Source organism: Solanum pennellii, chromosome 4, assembly GCF_001406875.1.
Source record: "Solanum pennellii chromosome 4, SPENNV200".
Taxonomy (NCBI): Eukaryota; Viridiplantae; Streptophyta; class Magnoliopsida; order Solanales; family Solanaceae; genus Solanum; species Solanum pennellii.
Genome location: NC_028640.1, coordinates 33,342,398 through 33,364,324, shown reverse-complemented (window position 1 = coordinate 33,364,324; position 21,927 = coordinate 33,342,398). Strand labels below are relative to the sequence as shown.

Below are 21,927 nucleotides of genomic sequence, written 5' to 3'. Positions count from 1 at the left end.
AAATTTCTAGGCAGATTGGACGAATTACCTATATTTGGGTTCATTTTGACACCCCTAATTCCCATCAAACGTATCCAGTAGCAGTACTTCGTAATCCCATGACAAGACCAACACTCTAGAAATGGAATCCTAGCTTAATACTATCACAATAATAATCTGTATAAACCTATTTGCCAAAAATTCTTGCTATGTGACGTCAAATCAAAGCTACTATAAACAAGGATAAAACAGAAAAAACCATACAAACGACCGCCTGTACCAGCAGTCGTGACTCGTCTAGGGTTTAAGCAAATAAACAGCATTGAAACCGTTTCTTCCAGCAGTATATGGAATAACATGAACTTAATCAGCAGACATCTTTATACAAGAAAATGTGGCTAGCATACAAGCAATAAAGTCAAATAAATAACAAATTGGCACAACAAAACAATTTGCTTAAACTCTATGAGCTAAACCAGTTCATCTCCTGCAAAACAGCTCAAAGCATTGGAACTCGTGACTTATCCGAGCCTCGGGCAAACTTAATTGCATTGGATCATCATCTCGGTGTGGTTTTACGCAAGTCTCAACTCATATTCACCAGCCATGGTAATATATCGCACCCAAGGAAGAGCCTGATAACCACTTTTTTCAATTATCTTCAAGTAGCGAACCTAGCATGCATTAGAGGATCCCACATTGGTCACAACTTTTGCAAATAACCGGTTCCAGCTAAAAGGAAAGCTAAAAAACAAAATTACATTTAGGCTGTCGATGCGGTAAATTCGCCAAACTAAGCCCACAAAGAAGGTCATAAAAGGCATGATATTGTATCACATTTTCCGCCACCAACCAGAAGAACAAGATCAGACAGAGACGTTAAATACTAAGTTCAAGAGTTAAGACTCAAACAATTGTTGGTTCTCTTCTTTAGGATGCAGGGACAATCAGGCCTACACATTTAAGTTGGTTATGTTGACTTCATCACCTCATACGTCACTATAAACAAAACTCCTTTAGAGTTCCTCAGCTTATCAACTGTACTACTACCTGCCTCCAAACCATGCTCCCTCTTAAGGACAGTAAATAGGGATAATACACTTTTTCCCCTGGACTTGTCCAGTTAATCCCAAAGAACACTTCAACTTTGCAGGCAACCTATGACCCCTTGAATTATTTCAAAGTGGAATTATTCCTCCTGCGGATTTTCCCCCCATTCTTTCTGTCTTTCTTCCCTGTGCTGCGTAAGTTTTTTTTCTTCAGCTTTTACCCTTTGGCTTCTCTTATTTACTCTTTTTCAGTTTTTTCAGCTTTTCCCCTTTTTTTCCTCTTATTTTTTTCTTCTTCAGCCGACTCTTGTTGTTCTTATTTTTCCAGTTTATTAATTTAATTGTATTAGCTTTTTCAGTTCTTTATTTTTCTTTTTTTCCAGCAGGCAGTAATTAGTAGTTAATTTCTAAATTAATTTTCTCTTCACGCATTGAATCCTCGACTCATAATGGTGTCTCAATACGATGGAGTAAATGTGTACATGTTACTAGAGTGCTGTAGGAATTTGACAAAAGGAAAATACTGAATAATCCAACTGAACTACAGCTATTTAAGACTCACCTGTATACCCGAAACTGTAAAATATGGTATCTCAAATTTCACACGTATAGGAGCTTTTCTTTCAGGAACTGCTTCTTCTGCTGAAATGCTGGGAAGTCTAAACTCTGCTCTCAACATATATTCCTGAAAATGAAATAAGAATTAGTATAAAAGAGATCTCAGTGAGAGAACAAACGGCAAAAAATAACCGAGTTAAACCTTCAGCTATGACTAAGCGCACGCTTACCTTACCACCTGGAAAAGATTTTATCTTCCAAATCAATGCATCCTTTTCAGGTGCATAAGTAGATGATCCCATTGATGTACGAACATCTGGATTAGTTGCATCAGTTGGAACGGGCAACTCAATTTCAACGTTAGTTGCAGTGCTGAAATTGTCAAATAAACTCAAAACTTAACCAGCAACACATTGTAATATCATAATGCATGTCATCCAAGTTCCTACAGATTAAATGATGCAGCTACAATTAGGTGTGTAGCATAGTACAAATGGACATACCTTCTCTCCTTGAACTGGCTTCGTGCTTTAACCAGAATTTCCACGCGGCTCTTAGAATGTCTTTCCACTTGGGCTTCTACCCACACAAGAGGCTTTACCTGATAGTAAGTAGTACTCACGTTTTAACCTATTGAATCAATGAAGGCACTAAAAAGATCTCAGTCAGATAGAGAGCACCAAAACATTATTGTACCTGTGTACTGAGTCTGTAGGTCATAACTTCGAAAGCTCCATCAGGAGGTATGAATGATATAGTACGATCATTCTCAAATCGGGCCAAACGCACACACCTAAGTTAAAGTAGAAGTTATAGAATGAGAGACAAGCATAATAGGAAGTAAGTAAGGTGGAAGGGAGATTGGTTGAGTGGGAGAGATATGGGTTACAACTTTAACGTGGTCAAGTTATACTATAGAAAAGCATTCAGATTTTTTCATTTTAAAAAGGGCAACAAGGATTTTCCAGTTAAAATTGAGGACCACCCACTCTCCCCCCACTTGCTTACTTTATCGGAAGTTTTAAAATATTATACTACATTTCCCAAAATATCATAATTTGTCCCCCTACTCCCACACCCAGATTGGGCCAATTCTTGCATAAAGAATATATGCAAAAATATGTTATAACACACAACAAAAGATATAGTTGAATCACATACTGATGAAACTTGATATCATCTAGATCAATAGCCTTCCCCTTAGCATTACGTCCTTGTGCTTCCAGCAATACTCTATCATTCAGACCAAGCTTACACTCCGGCATACCACTGCAAGAGAAAAACATTATGGCTTCAGAGAAGTACCACTGGATTAAATGGCTGGGTAAAGAACAAGATCTCAAAATTGAGACTAAAGAAAAGTGACGTGGTGGCATTTTGCAGCTGGTTTACATTTAGCAGGAATTAGATTGCATTTAAACTAGTGAAAACCTTAGGGATATGAAAAGGCATGCAGTCCTCGAGTTAACATTTAAATCCAAGATGTTTTCATAGACATGCACTAGTGATGTACTATTGAGGCAGCTCATTAGAAAAATGAGGAGGAAATGCAGCAAGAAAGAACTCCATCAACTCAATTATGTGGATCTCAAGTGAAAGACTCTGAGAACAAGGTTGCAACTTACATGTGAATACGACCTTAGTGATTGCAGAAATCATAATGAGTATAGAATATTTTTCACGCTGCTAGAAATATTTCAAAGCATATAAATAAAAAATTTAAGATCAGACAGGACACTATATTTAGAAACATCCCAGAGGTTTTAGGCTTTATCTTGGTTTCTGAACAAACTGTTTTAATCTTCAGAAAAGGGGCATCACTCTCAACTTTTACTGAAGTTAACACTTCTGATGTATAATTTCATAAACAAGAACCACTACAAATGTCCCCATAAATAACAGAGTTCTTACAATCATCAATCTTATATGCAACAGGGTCAAGCCCTTTCTGTTGAGAAAATTATACTCCATCTAACACATTAATGGCCAAAAGTCTGTTGGCAAAGCCATATATGTTGGCTATACAGGTACAGTTGCTCTGCACCTTATAACATTAACTGTACCTACCTGTTTTCACTGTCCCCAGCTGATGTTCTAAGCTCAAAATTAGCTCCAAAGATCTCACCTTTTCCACCTATAGTAATGATAGGAATTTTCTTTGATTGAAGTTTACTTTAACAATTATATAAGCTAAATACAATTAAGAGAGAACAGTTGTTTAATTCTATGAAGCAGCTAACCTTGCCAAAAATTATTTCTGACTATACACCTCTACTTTTACAATGACGGAAATGGGAAGCAACAACACGTACTTCAAATTTGAAAATTGGTGGCTCGAGAAAGAAGGCTTTGAGGAAATGATTGGTGGATAGTTGCATTCATTTGTAATTCAGGGGAGGCCTGATTTCATTCTGTCCAAAAAAAAAAACTGAAAATTGCTCACAGAAAGGTTGAAAAGAGTTTGCCAAAGCTAATTTCCAACTCTCAGATGGCCTTTTTGACAGGGAGACAGAGTATGGATGAGGCACTTATTGCAAATGAATGCATTGATTTCACACAAAGGGAGAAAAATACAGGTAACATGTGCTAGCTCGACATTGAGAAGGTGTACAATCCTGTTAATTGGGGTTTCCTTTTAGACATACTAAAAGACATGAGGTTTTGTTAGTTTTCAGAGAAGGAAAAACATAACAATATAATCTTCTTTTGTTATTGAACAAGTAGGAATATTAGTGAAGAAAAAATATATGAAAAGCAAAACTACTTACTTCATTATAACAAAAATATTTATAGGAGTTATAAAGTAAACCAACTCCTAAGGATAAGATTAAAAAACTAAGGATAAGGATAAGATAGAATTTAGCTACTAAACAGTAAATAACTACCCTAGTAAATAACTAACCTACAATACAGACAATTTGGACTGATGCAGTTCTTATGCATATTTCTAACACTCCTCCTTGCTTTAAGAGCTGCAAACTCCAAGTTTTTGCCTGAGAAGTTGAAATTTATTGCCTGACAATGGTTTGGTGAAGATATCAGTCAGCTGCTCTTCAGTTTTGCAATAGAGGAGAATCATGTAAGCATTATTTTGCACTTCCCTCAACAAGAAAAGCTTGATGTTGAAGTGTTTTGTTTTCCCATGAAATACAGGATTATGAAAAATTGCTATTGCAGATTGATTGTCCACAAATACTTCAGTTCCTTTTGTCTGATTCATGTGTAGATCACCAAAAATTTTCCTGAACCACAATGCTTGATTTAAAGCTGTTGTTGCAGCCACAAATTCCGTCTCTGCAGTGGATTGAGCCACAATGTCCTGCTTCTTTGAGCAATACGAAAACATTCCTAAGCCAAGATTGAAACAATAACCACATGCTCATCATGTCATCTGCGGATCCAGCCCAATCACTATCAGAATACCCAAAGTAGTTCCAAATTTATTTTTTTTGAAACTTGACACCATAATTGATGGTTCCTTTGATGTATCTAACAACTCGTTTTGCTGCTTATAGATGCACCTCAATAGCACAATGCATGAACCTCGATAGAATGCTTACAGCATACAAAATATCATGTCTTGTAGCTGTGAGATACATCAAACAACCGACTAAGCCTCTGAAGTACGTTTCCTCCACTTTCTTTGCTCCGTCATTCTTGCTTAGTTTCTCTTTTTTGTTCATAGGAGTATTCATCTCCTTGCAATCTTCTATGTTGAATTTCTTGAGAATTTCCTTAGCATATTTCTTCTGGCAAATGAAAACTTCATCTTGTCCCTGCTTGATTTCCATACCAAGAAAATAAGACATTAGACCAAGATCAGTCATCTCAAAGGCTTGCATCATTTCTTGCTTGAAATCCTCGATATGCCTTGTATTGCTTCCTGTAATTAGTACATCATCCACATATATAGACACAACAAGAATATTAATGCCATGATGTTTAACATAAAGAGTAGATTATGATCGACTCTTTTCAAAGCCTAAGCCAAGAATGGCCATCTATTCGACCATACCAGGCCCTTGGTGCCTGTTTAAGTCCATAAAGTGCCTTTCTTAACCTATAAACTTTGTCTTCATTTCCTTTCTTCACAAAGCCTTCAGGTTGCTCAACATAAATTTCTTCCTGTAGAAAGCCAATAAGGAATGCTGATTTGACATCCATCTTATACACTTTCCAACCCAACTGTGCAGCAAGAGCAAGAAATAACCTGATCGTGTCAAGCCTAGCTACTGGTGCAAATGTATCAAAATAATCCACACCAAAAATTTGAGCATACCCCTTAACTACAAGTCTTGCTTTATGCTTATTCATTGAACCATCGACATTTAGCTTGGTTCTAAATACCTATTTCAACCCAATTATCTTTCTGTCTTCAGGTTGATCAACAAGCTACCAAGTCATGTTTTTCTCAATCATAAACAACTCTTCTTTCATTGCAGCAACCCATTTTTCATCATTTTTGGCTTCATTATACCCAGCAGGTTCCCATACTGCTACATTGCATCTCTGATATATATCACTGAGTTGTCGAGTACCATTGAATGGTAAATGATCCATTATTTCATCCTGCCATGAGAGTGATATTTCTTCTTAAAAAACTGGGTAGGAGACTTTTTTGCTTTGTCAGAAGTGTTAACGACAAATTTCTTCGAGTCTTCCCAACACCACTCTTCATTTTTAATAAAATTCACATCTCTACTAAAGATTATATTTTCAGTTTGTGGTTGGAAGACTTTATATGCCTTTGAAACTGAACAATATCCAATAAAAATATTTGGGAAAGATTTTTTATCTAGTTTATCTCGTTTAACCTGAAGAATGAAGGAAAAACAGAGACAACCAAACACTTTAAGAAAATTTAATGATGGTTTAAATCCATACCAAGCTTCAAATGGAGTTTGGTCTTTCACTGCCTCTGTGGGAAGCCTATTTTGAAGAAAAACTGATGTATTTGCTGCCTCTACCCAAAATTTCTTTGGCAAGTTCTTCTCGTGCAACATGCATCTGGTCATCTCCATAATGTATCTGTTTCTTCTCTCGCTTACTCTATTTTGTTGTTGAGTATAGGGAGTAGTAAGCTAATGATGAATCCCTGCGTCCTCACATAACATGTCGAACTGGTAAGAAGTGTATTCCTTTCCATTATCTGTTCTTACGGACTGAATTTTACCGTTGGCTTCATTTTCTACTTCTGCTTTGAACTTCCGAAAAACATTAGAAGCCTCTGACTTATGCTTGAAAAAATAAATCCAGCACATGCGGGTTAGATCATCTACAAAAATGATATAGTAAAGACTACCTTTTAGTGAAGGAGTCCTTTGTGATCCTGCTATATCAGTATGAATTAATTGCAATTTGTTCGAGGCTCTCCAAGTTGTCTTTGAAAATGAAAGTCTGTTTTGTTTTCCATATTGACACGCAAGACAATTTTAAGAATTTACTTCTAAAACAGGCAAGTCCTTAACTATTTTCATTTTTTGCATTTAACCAACCCTTCATAGTGACAGTGTCCGAGTCTCTTGTGCCATACTTCTGCAATACTTTCTTTTGCTGAAAAAACAACACGCTCCTCCTCAAATGGATCTAATGAAAAACTTTTGCCTCTCATTCTTACTTTAAACATTTCTTGATCTGAAGCATCCTTGATCAAGCAACGATTATCTTCAAAATTTAACTTATAGCCTTTTTCCATCAATTAACCAACACTAAGCAAGTTTTGATCTATGTCAGGTCCATGAAGCTTATTAGAAATTGTTTTAGTACCTGAATTACTTGGAATAGCAATGGTTCCTTTCCCTTTTACAGAAAGATGGTGACCATTACCTATTATGACTTTAATAATGGTCGTGGGCTTCAATTCCTTAAAGAGAGACATGTCATTTGTCATATGATTAGTGCATCCACTATTTATCAGCCAACACTCACTAGATGATCTACTTGAAAAACATGTAGCAACAAAGAGTTGATCTTCCTCCTCACCCTCAACAATTTTAGCCTCTTCTTGTTGCTGACTATTGTTCTTGCAAATTATAGCTTCATGCCCAAGTTGATTGCATTTACTACATTTAGCATCACGCCTTCTCCAACATTTATATGGTGGATGACCTTTCTTGTTACAATGCTTACAAGGAGGATAACTTTTCTTTGAGTGACCAGTTTTTCCTTTGGTAGTACTTGTTGAAATGCCTTCACCATTATTCTTGTTCTTCTTCTTTTTGTTTTTGCCTCCATCTTGAGGCTTGTCAGACAATGCTCCCTCTGTATTTCCTTCTTCTCTCATGACTCTTCGTTGTTCTTGTGCTTCCAAAGCATTCAATAACTCTGTGAAGGTGATCTTGGACAGATCCTTCGTGTCTTTCAAAGTAGTTATGGTTGCTTCAAATCTTTCTGGCATAGTTACCAAAATCTTTTCACCAATACGTGAATCATTAAACACGGAACCAAGCAATCTTACCTTGTTTGCTATGTTTAATAGCCTTTTAGAGTAATCTTTGATGGTTTCAGTTTCTTTCATCTTCTGTATCTCTAAATCTCTTGTAAGATTTAGCACTTGCATACCTCTGATCCTTTCATCCCCTTTGTATTCTGCCTTGTGATAATCCCAGATGGCTTTTGCTGACTTTAGAGACATAATTCGAGTGAAGATTGAAGAAAATACTGCTGAAAATAAACAGGTCTTTGCCTTTGATTTTGGTTTTCCTGTCTTTATGGTTTTTGATTTGGGCCATAGTAGGATTGTTAGGCAATAGAGGAACCTCATAATCCTCTTCGACTGCCTCTCACATATCCATGGCATCTAGATATGTTTCCATCCTTACCGCCCAAATCTGATAGTTATCACCATTAAAACAGGTGGTGCTATTACAGAAAAACTTGATTTTGCTTCCATGATTGATAAACTTGTCTTGTTGATTACAATCAAAACATCCACGGATCCCTCAAGAAATAAATGCTCTGATACCAATTGTTAGTTTTCAGGGAAGGAAAAACATAATAATATAATCTTCTTTTGTTATTGAACAAGTAAGAATATTAGTGAAGAAAAAATTTATGAAAAGCAAAACTACTTACTTCATTATAACATAGATATTTATTGTTTTTACAAGTAAACCAACTCCTAAGGATAAGATTATAAAACTAAGGATAAGGATAAGATAGAATTTAACTACTACACAGTAAATAACTACCCTACAATACATACAATTTGGACTGATGCAGTTCTTATGCATATTTCTAACAGGTTTGATAGGAAGCCGCACCACGGATTTGGTACTACATCAGCACAATCAGATTCTCAGTTCTCATTAATGGCTCTCCACAGAGTTTATTTGCTAGCAAGAACAAAAATGGAGATTTGGTACTGCATCGGCACAGTCAGATCCTCAGTTCTCATTAATGGATCTCCACAAAATTGCTAACTACTCACAAGGGCATTGGGCAAGGTGATCCAATTTTTTCCATTTTTGTTCTTGCTGGTGAATATTCACATAAGCAAATCGCTTAACTTTCCTGTAAACCAGAGTTGGATCTTCTTTTTTTTTTAACTGGTAAGGTTGAATTCTTCAGCATTATGGGTATGTTGGCTACCTCCAAAAAAGGATAATTACAGATTTTCCTATCACATGACGATGGTATTAGCTTCCACCATCTCTTTTGACTCTTACTGCCTCCCTCCTAATCCAGCAGCTCAATATATCTGATGTACGTTCTTGGCATTATCCAGTTCATGCTTGTGATGTTGAGAAACAAGTTCCAAATTTGAGCAGTAAACTTACAATGCATGAAGAGATGATTATTGTTTCCCTGTCCCGTTGCGCAAAAAAACACCTAGGGACCAATTGTCTGCCTTTCTTTTGTAGAACTTCTCCTGTTAAGCATGCTCTCTTTATCACTAATAAGGTGAAACACTTTACTTTTGTAGGAATGTCACTCTTCCAAAAGTAGTTCCAATTATATTTTGGGCCCCTGTCATCCCAGTAGTTTTCTTTTGAGGCATTGTTGACTAAGAAGACTCCATCCTTACTATGTTTCGACAGGATCTTGTCTGTTGTTGTAGTTATAATCATTCCAGCTAGTTTTTCCAGTAGCGCTGTCACCCTCTACATCTCCCACTCATTAAGTAGTCTTCTTAAAGATATGTCCCATCAATGTCTGTCCAACAATTACCGACTCTAGCATCAGAGTTCTCTCATATTAGAAACAAATCTGGAAAAAGTTCTCTAAGAGAGGTATGGTCTATCTAGCCATCTTTCCAAAATTTAGTTTTGTTTTCATTACCCACCTTAAGATACATATTCCCTTTCATTTGTGACCATAGGTTCCTAATTGTCCTCCATACCCCTACCCCATATGGTTCATAGGTGATTTTTGTACACCGGGGATTTAGTTCTCTATATTTTGCTACTATAACCTCCTTCCAAAGAGTTGCATCTTCCTCAGTGTATCTCCACAGCCATTTCATCAAAAGGCTTTCATTTCGCAGCCTCAAATTTCTGATCCCTAAACCCCCTCTTTCTTTGCTAAGAACATTCTTCTAGTTAACTAAGTTATAACCCTTCCCCTCCTTATTGCTTTTCCATAGGAAATTCCTTCTAAACTTGTCTAGTTTTTTCACCACCTTTGTTGGGATTAGAAACAAGGACATCACATAGGTTGGCAAAGAGTCCAGAACAAAGTTTATAAGAATCAATCTACCCCCTAGGGATAGGTATTGTACCTTCCATCTAACAAGTTTCTTTCCGTTTTCACCAAAATACCATTCCGTATCTCCATTGTTTTGTGTTTACTACCCAGGGGCATTCCCATGTATATGGTTGGCAAATGCTCCACTCTGCATCCCAATATATTTGCTAGTTGTTGGATCTGAGGGACCTCATTTACCAGAAAGAGACTACTAATGTAGCTAATCAAAATATGCTCTGCATAAAGCATATGACACTTCTTTTTCTTCCCCCACTCTATCTCTGACCTGAAAGCCTCTAATCTATCTGTTTTGTGTTGCAATCCTCATCATACTATCAAAATCTTCCATTGCCAAAAAGAATAAGAAAGGGGAAAGAGGATCACCCTGTCTCAGCCCTCTTTTTTATTCAAAAAGCCCCTGGGCTCCCCATTCACAAGGACAAAAAACTTGACTTCTTTTATACATACCTCAATCTACTTCATCCATTTGCTGCCAAATCCCATTTGCCTGGGAGTATTCAAGAGGAAAGACCAATTCACATGGTCATAGGCTTTCTGAATATCTCATTTGCACATTAGACCAGGGGCTCCTCCTTTCACCACTTAGTCAATGCATTCACTAGCAATGAGTGTTGCATCCATGATTTGCCTCCCTTTAACAAAAGTCATTTGATGTTTGTTGATCAATTTCGACACCATCTTTTTTTAGTCTTTCAACCAACAATCTAGCAATGATCTTGTAGACTCCCCCAACCACGCTGATTGGCCTAAAATCCTTCAACTCTGATGCTCCAGATTTCTTTGGGATTAAAGCAATAAAAGATGCATTAAAGCTCTTCTCAAAAATCTAATTAGAATGAAAAAAATTGAAGTGCATTGGTGATGTCTTCCTTCAACAGGGCCCAAAAAGCAGTCTGAAATTGGATATCCATCAGGACCTAGGGCTTTCTCCTTTGCACATAAGTTCAAAGATACCCTTTATCTCTTCTTCCTCAAAAGGTCTCTGCAGCCATATTTTTTCTTCTTTAGTGGTCATTGTAGCCTCCTGCAATATCAACTCAGGTCCCACTTGTTTTTCCTCTGTGTATAGGTTTTTATAGAAATTATGCACGGCCTCTTTGATCACAACTTGATCCTTAGGAACAGCTCCATCCACTTCCAATTGGCATACACAGTTGAATCTTTTATGAGAAGTAGCAATTCTATGAAAAAGTCCTGTGTTTTTGTCACCTTGTTTTAGCCAATGGATTCTTGTTCTTTGCTTCCAAGCTAATTCTTCCTTCCTTGCTACTTCTTCAAATTTCATGCCCAGGTCTGTCTTTTGCAGCAGTTCATCATCTGTAAGGGAGGGGCCTTTGTTCCTGAATTGTTTTCAAATTAGAAATTTGATTGAGAATTTCTTCCTTCCTTTTTTTCCAGTTCCCCTTATTATTTTTGCTCCACTCCTCAAGCTTCACTTTCAACATTTTTAACTTTTCAGCCAAATTATAACCTGGTCTGTCAGGCACACTAAATGACTCCCACCAATCTTTCACCTTCTCTTAGAAACCCTCCACCTCTAATAACCATGTATCAAATTTAAAATAAGACTTTTTCCACCCTTCATCTCCACAGGAAAACACAATAGGATTATGATCTAAAGCAATTTTGGGAAGACTGCTTTAAATTTATCTGTGTAAAATTCTCTCCCCACTTTGCACAATATACAAATCTTTCAATTCTAGAAGCACAAATATTATTCTCTCCCTTTCTCCAGGTGAAAGAGCCTCCACATAAAGGAGGATCAACATCTCCATTTCTTCAATGCAGGATGAGAAATTTGACATAGCACCGGCTCACCGGTCAGTCTGTGACAAGTTGTTCTCTCTGACGGATATCTAGTGCATTGAAGTCACAACACACTACCTAAGACTCGTCAATGTTATGCTTCAGCTCTATCGGTTCTTGCCATGGCACTCTCCTATTTTTATTTTGTTTTGGAAATAGGTAAGTTTGTATTCACACAAAAGAACTCATCAAGAAATTGATGAGACGGGATTTACAAACCCCTGGGGGTGCCATCACTCTCCAATCCAAAAACAAATTTTCAAAAATTTACAGTTAGCCTATAAACTCCACTAAACTGTCTACTTCCCCACTAAGTCTTGCTTATACCAAGAAACCAAAAGACTAAGGCATCTCATGTTTGATCATCTAGGAACTGCTAGTCCTCCCTTCAAAGCACATTTCATTCCTTTCTTGCCATAGTGTCCACCAAATGCAAGCAGGTACATTTTTCCACCAATCTTCCTTTGATCCTCTCTTCCCAATTCCTAGTCAGTGTGTTAGTACCTCAAAGGTGGTTCTGGGCATTGTCCAATTAATCCCGAGTTTACAAATGAACATGTTCCACAAATCTGTAGCCATGCAAAAATAAATGGTCATTTACTTCAGCCTCTTGTTCACACATATAGCACCTTGAGCAGATATGTATACCACTTCTTTGTAGCACTTCATGGGTTAGACAAGCGCTTCAAATTACCATCCAAGTGAAGCAAGCAAGTTTTAAAAGGATCTTGATCTTCCATATTAATTTCCAGGGCCAACCTATTGTCAAAGAGTGGTTGGTGTTCCTTTCCCAGTAACAAGACTTTCCTGTAAAAACTCCCCTACTATGCAATTTCCAAATTGGTTTGTCGGACTCTGCATTGGTGCCAAGGAACAGGTTCAAGGCCTGAAGTAAGTCTGCTACTCATTCAACCTCCCAATCATTTAGACGAAATTCAATTACCAGGGGGTCCTTCCAAACAGGCCCTAAATAAAATGGTTATGGAGAATCAACTTTGAACGTACTTCTTAGTTCTTTTTGGAGGAAAGTTACAACAGAAAAACATGATCTCCTAAATGAATGGTCCCCTTATATGGGATGTCCACCACAAGGAGTAGGTATATGGAGAAATATCAGGACTCTAGGCCTGCTTTCTCAGCTAACATTGGTATCAAAGTGGGCAATGGCAGAAAAGTCTCTTTCTGGACGGACACCAAGATTCGCCATTTCCCTCTCAAAGATCAATTTCCTATTTGTTTTAGTATAACACGAGATACAAACCTCACTGAAGCACAAAGCAAGGAAGGAGAGAACTGGAACATACTTCTAAGAGGGAATCCAAATGAAAGGGAAAAGGAGAGTTCAGTAGAAGTTGTTGGTCTTCTAACTTATTTAAAGAGCTTGACAACAGTTAGGATAGCTTGATATGGAAGGGGCAACGACATGGTCGTTTCATAGAGAAGTCCCATCACTCTTTGCTATCAAGAACCAATACACACATGGCCCATGGAAGCAAGTGTGGAACTCCAAAGCACCAGTGGAAGTAATGTGCTTTGTGTGGTTAGTGAACAGAGAAGCTGCTTCATTCCAAGATAATCTACAAAGGAGGGGCATCCAACTAGTCAATAGATGTTATTTGTGTGTAAAGGAAGAGTCTAGTAACCATCATTTCCTTCAATGTTATTTCACTTGACAGATATGGTAGATGTTTTATATTATTTAGGCCTTGAATAGGTCATGCCAATGTTGAACTCTGATATGATGTTCCGTTGGCATAAAAAGTACCTATTTAAGAGATTGAAGAAGGCACGGAAAATTACACCTGCCCATATTTGGTGGTGCATCAGGAGAGAAGGAACAATAAATGTTTTGAAGTTTGTAACAACTCCATTCTGAAGACCAGATTGGACTATCTACTTTTGATTTCTTTTTGTTGTAAATTGGAGTAAATAGATGATGTTGAACCCCTGCTACAGATCATACAAACTTTTTTTTGAGAGAGAAGATAACATTAGGTGATAGAAACTTTTGTATACTACAGTTCTTCCCTGGGGTTTTCATTATTATTTTGACCCAAATTTTTCTCCCCAACCCTTTCTTGCACAGAATTCGAATGTAATCTTAACACTGTCTTAGTGCTATTCGTCGTATAGGAAATCAACACCACTTTCCATATCAAGAAAAAATAGTGCAAAAGTTCTTTTAAAAACAGTACTTCCACCTTAATAGTATTGATAGTCCAGAGTACAGCCTCACCAATTTTTCAATTTTAAGGAACTTGTTTACCAAGAGAAAATATTTTCTAAAAAAGTTGGCCAACCAAACATGAGAAAATTCCAAAACGTTTTTTGGAAAATGTTTTCCTCCATGCCCAACACACCCTAGAACATTGCTGGTTATGATGGCGAGAAGAAGCCAGTACGGAACTTGATTTTTTTTGGGGTGATTCATAGAGAGAAAAGTAAGCAGTTGATGTAGAATTTTCTGGGGCTGGCTTGGATTAAGATCGAATGCAAATATGATTTTTTTATTACCATGACAGGATAAAGTCAAAAATCTTTTACCACCTATAGACATGAAATAAATATTTATCACCCACCCATGCTAGGGAATCATACGCTGACATTTCCCTTTTACCGATACAAGTACGAATAAGCAAAGAGTGACACATACATGCATAAATACAGCTATATCAAGGAGAAAAGCATACCTCAAGTATGTCCGCATCTTCAATGCACCGACAACATCTGACCTCACTATTTGCCCATTGCTATTAACAAGTATATTAACACTCTCCACAACATCCAAAAATACCTGAAAGAAAAACAAAACTAAATATAGGCCACTAAAAAAAGTTGTCTATTAAATATAACACAAAACTTACTTCATTCTTCTTGTATTGGATCCCTTCACTGCGCCAGGACACAGCATTTGTAACTGCCATTGGAGGCCTTTGTGTAACCTCCATTCTATATGCATCAGTTTTTATAAACTCACTGAGAATTTTTGCTTCGGTATATTGAGGATAACCAAAGTCCATCATTTCATCAAGTAATTCATACTGCACAAGACAACATAATTCCAGTCACATCCAGTACTAATGATTCTTTTCCAGCCACACTTTTTTTTTAAAAAGAAATCAAATGTCCCTTGTACCACTACAACAAAATTATCTCGTAGGGATTCCTCTTCTAGCTCTTCAAAGTAATGCTTAAAGACCTGCAACAAACCAAATAAAAACAAATGAATAATTCTCCCAAACTACTCAACAAATAAATTCATCTCAACCCAGCATACTAAGAGCACGTGTTTTTAAATGCAATTGAAATAAGTAGATATTTTCTGTATAATGATAGTTGATTTGTTAAAGATAGTTAAAGGGTCATGTGACTGGCATGGGTGTTGGTCAGGCAGGTGGTTAGAACTCAGAAGAACGCTTACATAGGCTCTATGAATGTTTTAGTGTGAGGTAATTCATTATGGATCGGATAATAAAAATCTCCTCTTCTCTTCTTTGTAAAGCTTCATTTACCAGAAGTTCAAATCTGATGATTCAATTTACTTCATGCATAGAAATTGACTGAGTTGTTTAATTTCATTTTTAAGACAGCAAAGATGCCTGAAGCATGCAGATGGAGTATGATTATTCTACTATACAAGAACAATGGTAACATTCAAAACTGCAACTATAGGGTATCAAGTTGCTAAGCCACACTATGAAGGTTTCAGAAAGGGTGGTGCACATGAGGGTGAGGAGGGTCGTGACTTTTTCCGAGAACCAGTTCGGACTTATGCTAGGACGCTTGACTACAAAAGTCATTCATCTCGTAAAGAGAGTGTGGAGCAGTATAGGGAGAGGAAGGACTTACACATGGAGGATGCCAAGGAGGTTCTATGGAGGTGATTGGAGGCTAGATGTGTACCAATGTTGTACACTAGGTCACTTTGAGAACATGTACGATGGAGCTAAGACTCACAGTGAGAGGAGACTTGGATCACTTTCTTGTTTTGATGGGGTTGCACTAGGGATCAACCCTTAGCCCGTGTTTACCTGCCTTGGTGATGGATATATTGAGTCAAGAGGTGAGGTGTCATGGTGTATGTTATTTTGTGGATGATGTAGTTTTTATTGAAGAGGCTCACAACAGAGTTAATGCTAAGTTGGAGGTGTGGAGACAATATCTAAAGGGTTCAGGTTCAGCAAAACCAAGACCTAAGTTGCTCGGACTTGGGTGCGGGTATTCGAGACGGATGCGAATCCAAGAGTCAAATTTGGCAAAATTTAAATTTAAAGATTTGGGGGTGTGAATCCGAGTATGGATACGGGTGCGGGGATTCGGCTAAAATTAGTCAATATTATTATTATTATAATTATTATTATTATTATAATAATAATAATAACAATAATAATAATAATAATAATAATAATAATAAATATCTTGTAAAATCTATACTTAAAAGCATATCAATTATAGATGTACAAATTCAAAAACATAAATTAATTATCACTTGTTACTAATTAATTTTTAAAAAATTATAATTCCTTTTATTTATCATAAAAAAGAAATAGTCATTTATATATATATATATGTATATATAATATATATATAGTCTAACTTTAATTGGATAGTACAATTCATTAAACTGTTGTATGTTGTCCTTTCTTCTCCCAAGATCCCTAAACATGCTCTGTTCTTTTTCAAGAAAAAAAGCTCTCTCTTCTTAATCAAGAAAAGACTTTAAATTCTTTATTCTTTCCATGGAGCCTTCGCGTCCTCTCTATTCATGTACAAAAAAAACTTTGCCTGCTCTCTCACTCTATTCTTGTAAGCTTTGCCTCTTCACTATTCTTTTCCATGGAGCAACCAAACCTTGTGACAACTTCAAAGGAGAGAAGTTGTCAACTTTCGCCGGCCATGAAATTGATCTCTTCTGCCCCATTTTCTTTCTCGGATCTGGTCAAAGTATCCAAATTGGATTGACCGAATCCGACACGCACCCCGTACCCACACCCACACCACTCACATCGAGATGGGTCGGTTGGAAAAATGAAGAGTACACGCAACATAAACCAAGATTGAATACTTAAACTGTAAGTTCAATGATGTGATACATGCAGCTAACGTGGAAGTGAGGCTTGATGCATAGGCCATCCATAAGAGACATAGTTTCAAGTATCTTGGGTTTATTATCCAAGGAAATAGAGAGATAGAGAAGGATGTCACTCACCATATTGGTGCACGGGATGAAATAAAGGCTTGCATCCGAAGTCCAATGTGATAAGAAGATGTCACCTAAACTTAAGAACAAGTTTAATAGAGTGGTGATTAGACCAACTATGTTGTATGGTGCAGGGTGTTTGTCAATCAAGAACTCTCACATTACAAATGAGGATGTTGCGATGGATGTGTTAGTATACTAGGAGAGATAGAATTAAAACTGAGAATATCTGAGATAAGGTGGGAGTGACTTCGGTCGTAGACAAGACGTGGGAAGCGAGGTTGAGATGGCTCGGCCATGTGATGAGGAGATGCATGATTACCCAGTGCAGATGGTGAGAGGTTGTCTATGGATGGATTCAAGAAAGGTAGAGGTAAACCGAAAAAATATTGGAGAAAGGCGATTAGACACGACATGGTGCAATTGCAGCATACCGAGAACATGACCATGGATGGAAAGGTGTGAAGGACATGAACTAGGGCAGAAGGGTTCGTAAGTACTCCCTCCGTCCGATTTTATGTGGCACCCTTTCCTTGTTAGTCCATCCAAAAATACTATAATTAGAAACTAGTAACTTCCAAATTTCTTTTAACTTTATCCTTAATGAAATGATTTACCACCACATAAATATTTAAAGATTCTTTTACACCACAAGTTTCTAAAGTCTTTCTTTTTTCCTTAAACACCATGCCAAATTGAACGGTGCCACATAAAATGGTATAGAGGGAGTAGTAGTGCGTCCATACTAGTAGGTAGGAGTGCATTGTCTTGTTTCCCTTACTAATAGTTGTAATACTACTCTTGTAGTTTTTTGTTCTTCAATTTATGTTATATTTGTAGTTTCGTGTTATTTGATCATAGTATTAAATAGGGGTACTAGTATTCTGCTACTATCCATTGTTTTTGTTACTATCTATTGTCTCTTCATACTACAGTACCTCTCTTTTGGATGACCTCTGTGGCTTCAAATACGAAGGTCACAACGCCAAATTTTGGTGACAGTTGGTTAGTTGGGGGGGTAGAAGAGCAGTTTAATAGGCTTTGTAAATGTATTAGTGCAAGGTAATTTTGGCATAGATGATTAAAACTTTTTATTCTCTCTTCTTCACAATAAAACTTAATGTACTAGAATTTTAGATCTGGTGATTGAAGTATTTGCATGCATAGAAATTACGCTAAATCAGGTGAAGCAAGCAAATGTCAATGTCACTTACGTCAACAACACGGTGTAGAAACAGAAGAATACTAGCAGCATTACAATTCTGCCTTGATGCGGTCATGAGGTATACATTATTGTGCTGTATAAACATATATGTCACGCCATTATCATATGCAACAGGATCTTGAGGGTCACCCTGCAAGTGATCAAAATTTAGCACTTAAATTAGACAGAAAAAGTAAACTCATCTTCTCCAACTAAGTGTTCATAGTCAGCTGTCTAAGAAAGAAACAAGAAGAAGATCAATATAAACCTGCAGAATGCGAAGAAACTATTGAAATCTGTATCAACTCAACTATAACTTCCTAACTTGATTCTCTTTCCACAACATTTTCATCATCTAGAAAAGAGGCATCCTAACCAATGGAAAGTCATTCACACACATGCTTGCATAAAAACTCAGATAGAAGCTTCAACGAGCACACCAAACTACAAGATTTCAAACGGGCCAAACCACTTATAAAACGGTCTTTCATTCCTGTTTACTCTATTTAGTATTAAAATGCAGCATTCCCACTAAAAGGCATTGACTTAGATAAAGTCTATTTAGACTTAAAATGTAGCATCTCCAGTAAAAGCATTGATTTGCATAATTCTAGTCTCGGGGGAAAACTTACATTTCCAAGTTAAATACAATTGGCAATATTATAAAGTAAGAAAAGTGAAAAGATACTGCTTCAAGCGAGCAGTGGCATTTCCTTCTTTGTCGAGTTACAATTCCGAACCAACTGAGTCTTGTACATTCTAAATCTGTCTTTACTATTTGTTGACAAATAAATCTGGAGATAACAGAAAAAAGAGCAAGAGAAAACCTCTTTCTCAAGGAGCTTGGTGAAGAATCGTTCGGCCTGGACGGACGAGACATCTCCACGGAAATCACGCCAAACCAGTACTCTGCCTTTGATGTCAAGTAGGAACAGCGCCGATGCCGCCCCTGCCATGTGATGTAACAATCTCGAATCAGAATTCGCGGCGAATATAGCGATCTCCGATGAGATCTGGAGGTGATTGAGAATTGATTTTGTAATTTGTTAGGATTGAACTATAGTTCCAGATGGATTTTCCAACCAGCTAACTCAATTTTTCACATTATTGATTCATTGTAAGTGAACTCATTTGAGAAAATGTGTCAAATAAGTGTGTTTTTGTTTTTGGTGACGGATTGATCAAAGAAGTTAAATTTTCTTTAAAATGTAATTAATTAATTATAGGATCAAATTAATATTTTGAATAAAATTTAATGTTTTATAAAATACAAAAAAAAATTATTTTATAATTCAAACCAAATCATTTAAAAGAAAAAAAAAATTCATCTTCCTTCCTCTCTTCTCTCTCTTCTTTTTTTCCTCTCTTAGGGTATTGTTCATCTTCTTCCTTAAAAATTCGAAAATTCATCGTTACTCTTCCTCTGTAGTTGTTACTCTTCCTCTCCAATCCTCCATTACTCTCTCATCTTTCTGAACTGTAATTGTGTTCTACTAGAAATGGATAAGTTATTTTTTTTAAATACTTTACAATTTTCGAATTTTTTATCTTGGATTAATGAACAATAAAATATTATGCAGGTGTAAAAATGAATAATCGACTTAATAGTGTGTATTATTTATCATTTTTTAAAGAAAATCAGTCAACTCAAAAAATCCTTATTTTGAGGAAATGAATTTGTATCTGTAATGTTATTATTAAGTGAAAAGTCGTTTTTTGTTGCTGTTGTTGTTCTTTTTTTGGCCATTTTATTGATATGATTTTTGAAATATAGTGTTGTTCAGACATTCAAAATATATTTAGCGTATGTTGCCACTAAATTAGTGATATGTTCGTCATTTGTTGCCACATAAGATTCAAATGTTGCAATAATTTGTACAGATGTATCAACATATGATGCATTTGTTGCTACATAAGATGTATATGTTGGGCAACAGCAGGTACATATGTGGCAACATAATGATAATCTATCGCAACAGACTATCCATCGGTTGCAACACACTGTTATTATTATTTTATAATGAATTGTAAAATCTCAATTTTTTTTATTTACCTTGTAGATGAAATGATACAAGAAGTTTCATCTGTGACAACAACTAATTCTTCTAACATGAAATGCTTTTTTTGTTTATGCGAAGAATGTGAGCAGCAACATGATTATTTTATTAGGCGTGTAAAAAAACTCACTGATATTTTTAAGGAAATATCTTATAATATTGATGTGCAAAGATCCAATAAGACTTCACAACCTTTGAAATGTAGGAGGCTGAAAAAATCTATTTCTCAAACACTTTCTATGATTATTGAGAAGAAAGAAAAGGAGAAGAAGGCAAAGGAGGAGAGGGAGAAGGAGGAGAAGTAAATGGAGAAGAATGGAGAAGGAGAAGAAGGCAAATAAAGAGAAGGAGAAGGAGAGGGAGAAGAAGGCAAATAAAGAGAAGGAGAAGGAGAAGAAGGCAAAACAGGTGAAGGAGAAGGAGAAAAAGAAGAAGGCAAATGAAGAGAAGGAGAAGGAAAAGAAGACAAAACATGAGAAGGAGAAGAAGAAGAAGGCAGAGGAGATGGAGAAGGAGAAGGAGAAGGAGAAGGTGAAGTAAAAAGAAAAAGCGAAAGCGAAAAAGAAACGGAAGAAACTTGAAGTTGTCAGTTGTGATATGAAGCTACAATATTCATTTGAAGGTTTTAACATTGACGGCGAGGGTCCAACTGAACTAATGTCATCCTTCTCGCAATGGATAAACNGGGGGGTCTTTACAAGCATCATGCAAAAAAGTAAGTAAAGTAAGGCCGTTCAAATATTATTAGAATTTCTTCTTGTTGTTCAATAAATAATGATTTATAATGACTACACAATTGTAGAGGAAACAAGGAGGATCACTACTTAGCCAATTGCTCAAAACTTGAATTTGACCAACTTGATTTAGTAGTTGCATTTTCAATGAATAAGGACTGATTCTACGTAATGTCCCAACCCAGTAGGTGCTGGAATGATGAGGTAAATCCATGCCCACTATTATGTATATTGTTTAGTACATGAATATATACAATTAAATTGATACACTTGTTTCATCTATGTGTGCAGTATGTGGATGTCATATTTTACTATTTGGGTAAGAAGTCGATGCAACAGATTCATTCTAAATATCAATATACCATCACTAGTTGTTTTTTCAAAACAGACACTGACAATTCTAGTGAATATGAGGATTAAATTATTGACATAATGAAAGGGTATGCTATACCTTCTGGGATGCTTTGACACTTGACGGATGATGTTTATGTCCCTGTAAATAGTATTGCGGAATTTCATTGGGTCTTGACTGTCACGACCCAAAACCGAGCCGCGACTGGCACCCACATTTACCCTCCTATGTGAGCGAACCAACCAATCTAAACCTTAACATTTCAATTTAATATCAACATAA

At 36.5% G+C, this 21,927-nt stretch overlaps 1 protein-coding gene across 1 annotated transcript; it reads right to left on the bottom strand.

The window, feature by feature from the left end:
- Nucleotides 1-282: 282 nt before the first annotated feature.
- Nucleotides 283-19,656, bottom strand: LOC107015633 (AP-1 complex subunit mu-2). Its single transcript, XM_015215961.2, has 11 exons — nucleotides 19,330-19,656; nucleotides 18,513-18,653; nucleotides 15,235-15,297; nucleotides 14,963-15,139; nucleotides 14,789-14,892; nucleotides 2,748-2,855; nucleotides 2,283-2,379; nucleotides 2,090-2,187; nucleotides 1,817-1,958; nucleotides 1,591-1,713; nucleotides 283-653 (listed from the first exon to the last, which is right to left on the bottom strand). Exons 1-11 carry the CDS (start codon nucleotides 19,456-19,458, stop codon nucleotides 555-557), a joined length of 1,281 nt encoding a protein of 426 aa, XP_015071447.1. The 5' UTR covers nucleotides 19,459-19,656; the 3' UTR covers nucleotides 283-554.
- Between the last annotated feature and the right edge of the window lie 2,271 nt (nucleotides 19,657-21,927).

What these genes read in the sequence shown, in the direction of transcription:
- LOC107015633 (XM_015215961.2), bottom strand. Translation starts at nt 19,458, where the DNA reads ATGGCAGGGGCGGCATCGGCGCTGTTCCTACTTGACATCAAAGGCAGA. An exon ending in GAGATAATTTTGTTGTAGTG is followed by an intron (nt 15,140 to 15,234) that starts GTACAAGGGACA and finishes TGTCTTGTGCAG; the next exon opens with TATGAATTACTTGATGAAAT. An exon ending in AATCTTTTCCAGGTGGTAAG is followed by an intron (nt 1,714 to 1,816) that starts GTAAGCGTGCGC and finishes TTTCATTTTCAG; the next exon opens with GAATATATGTTGAGAGCAGA.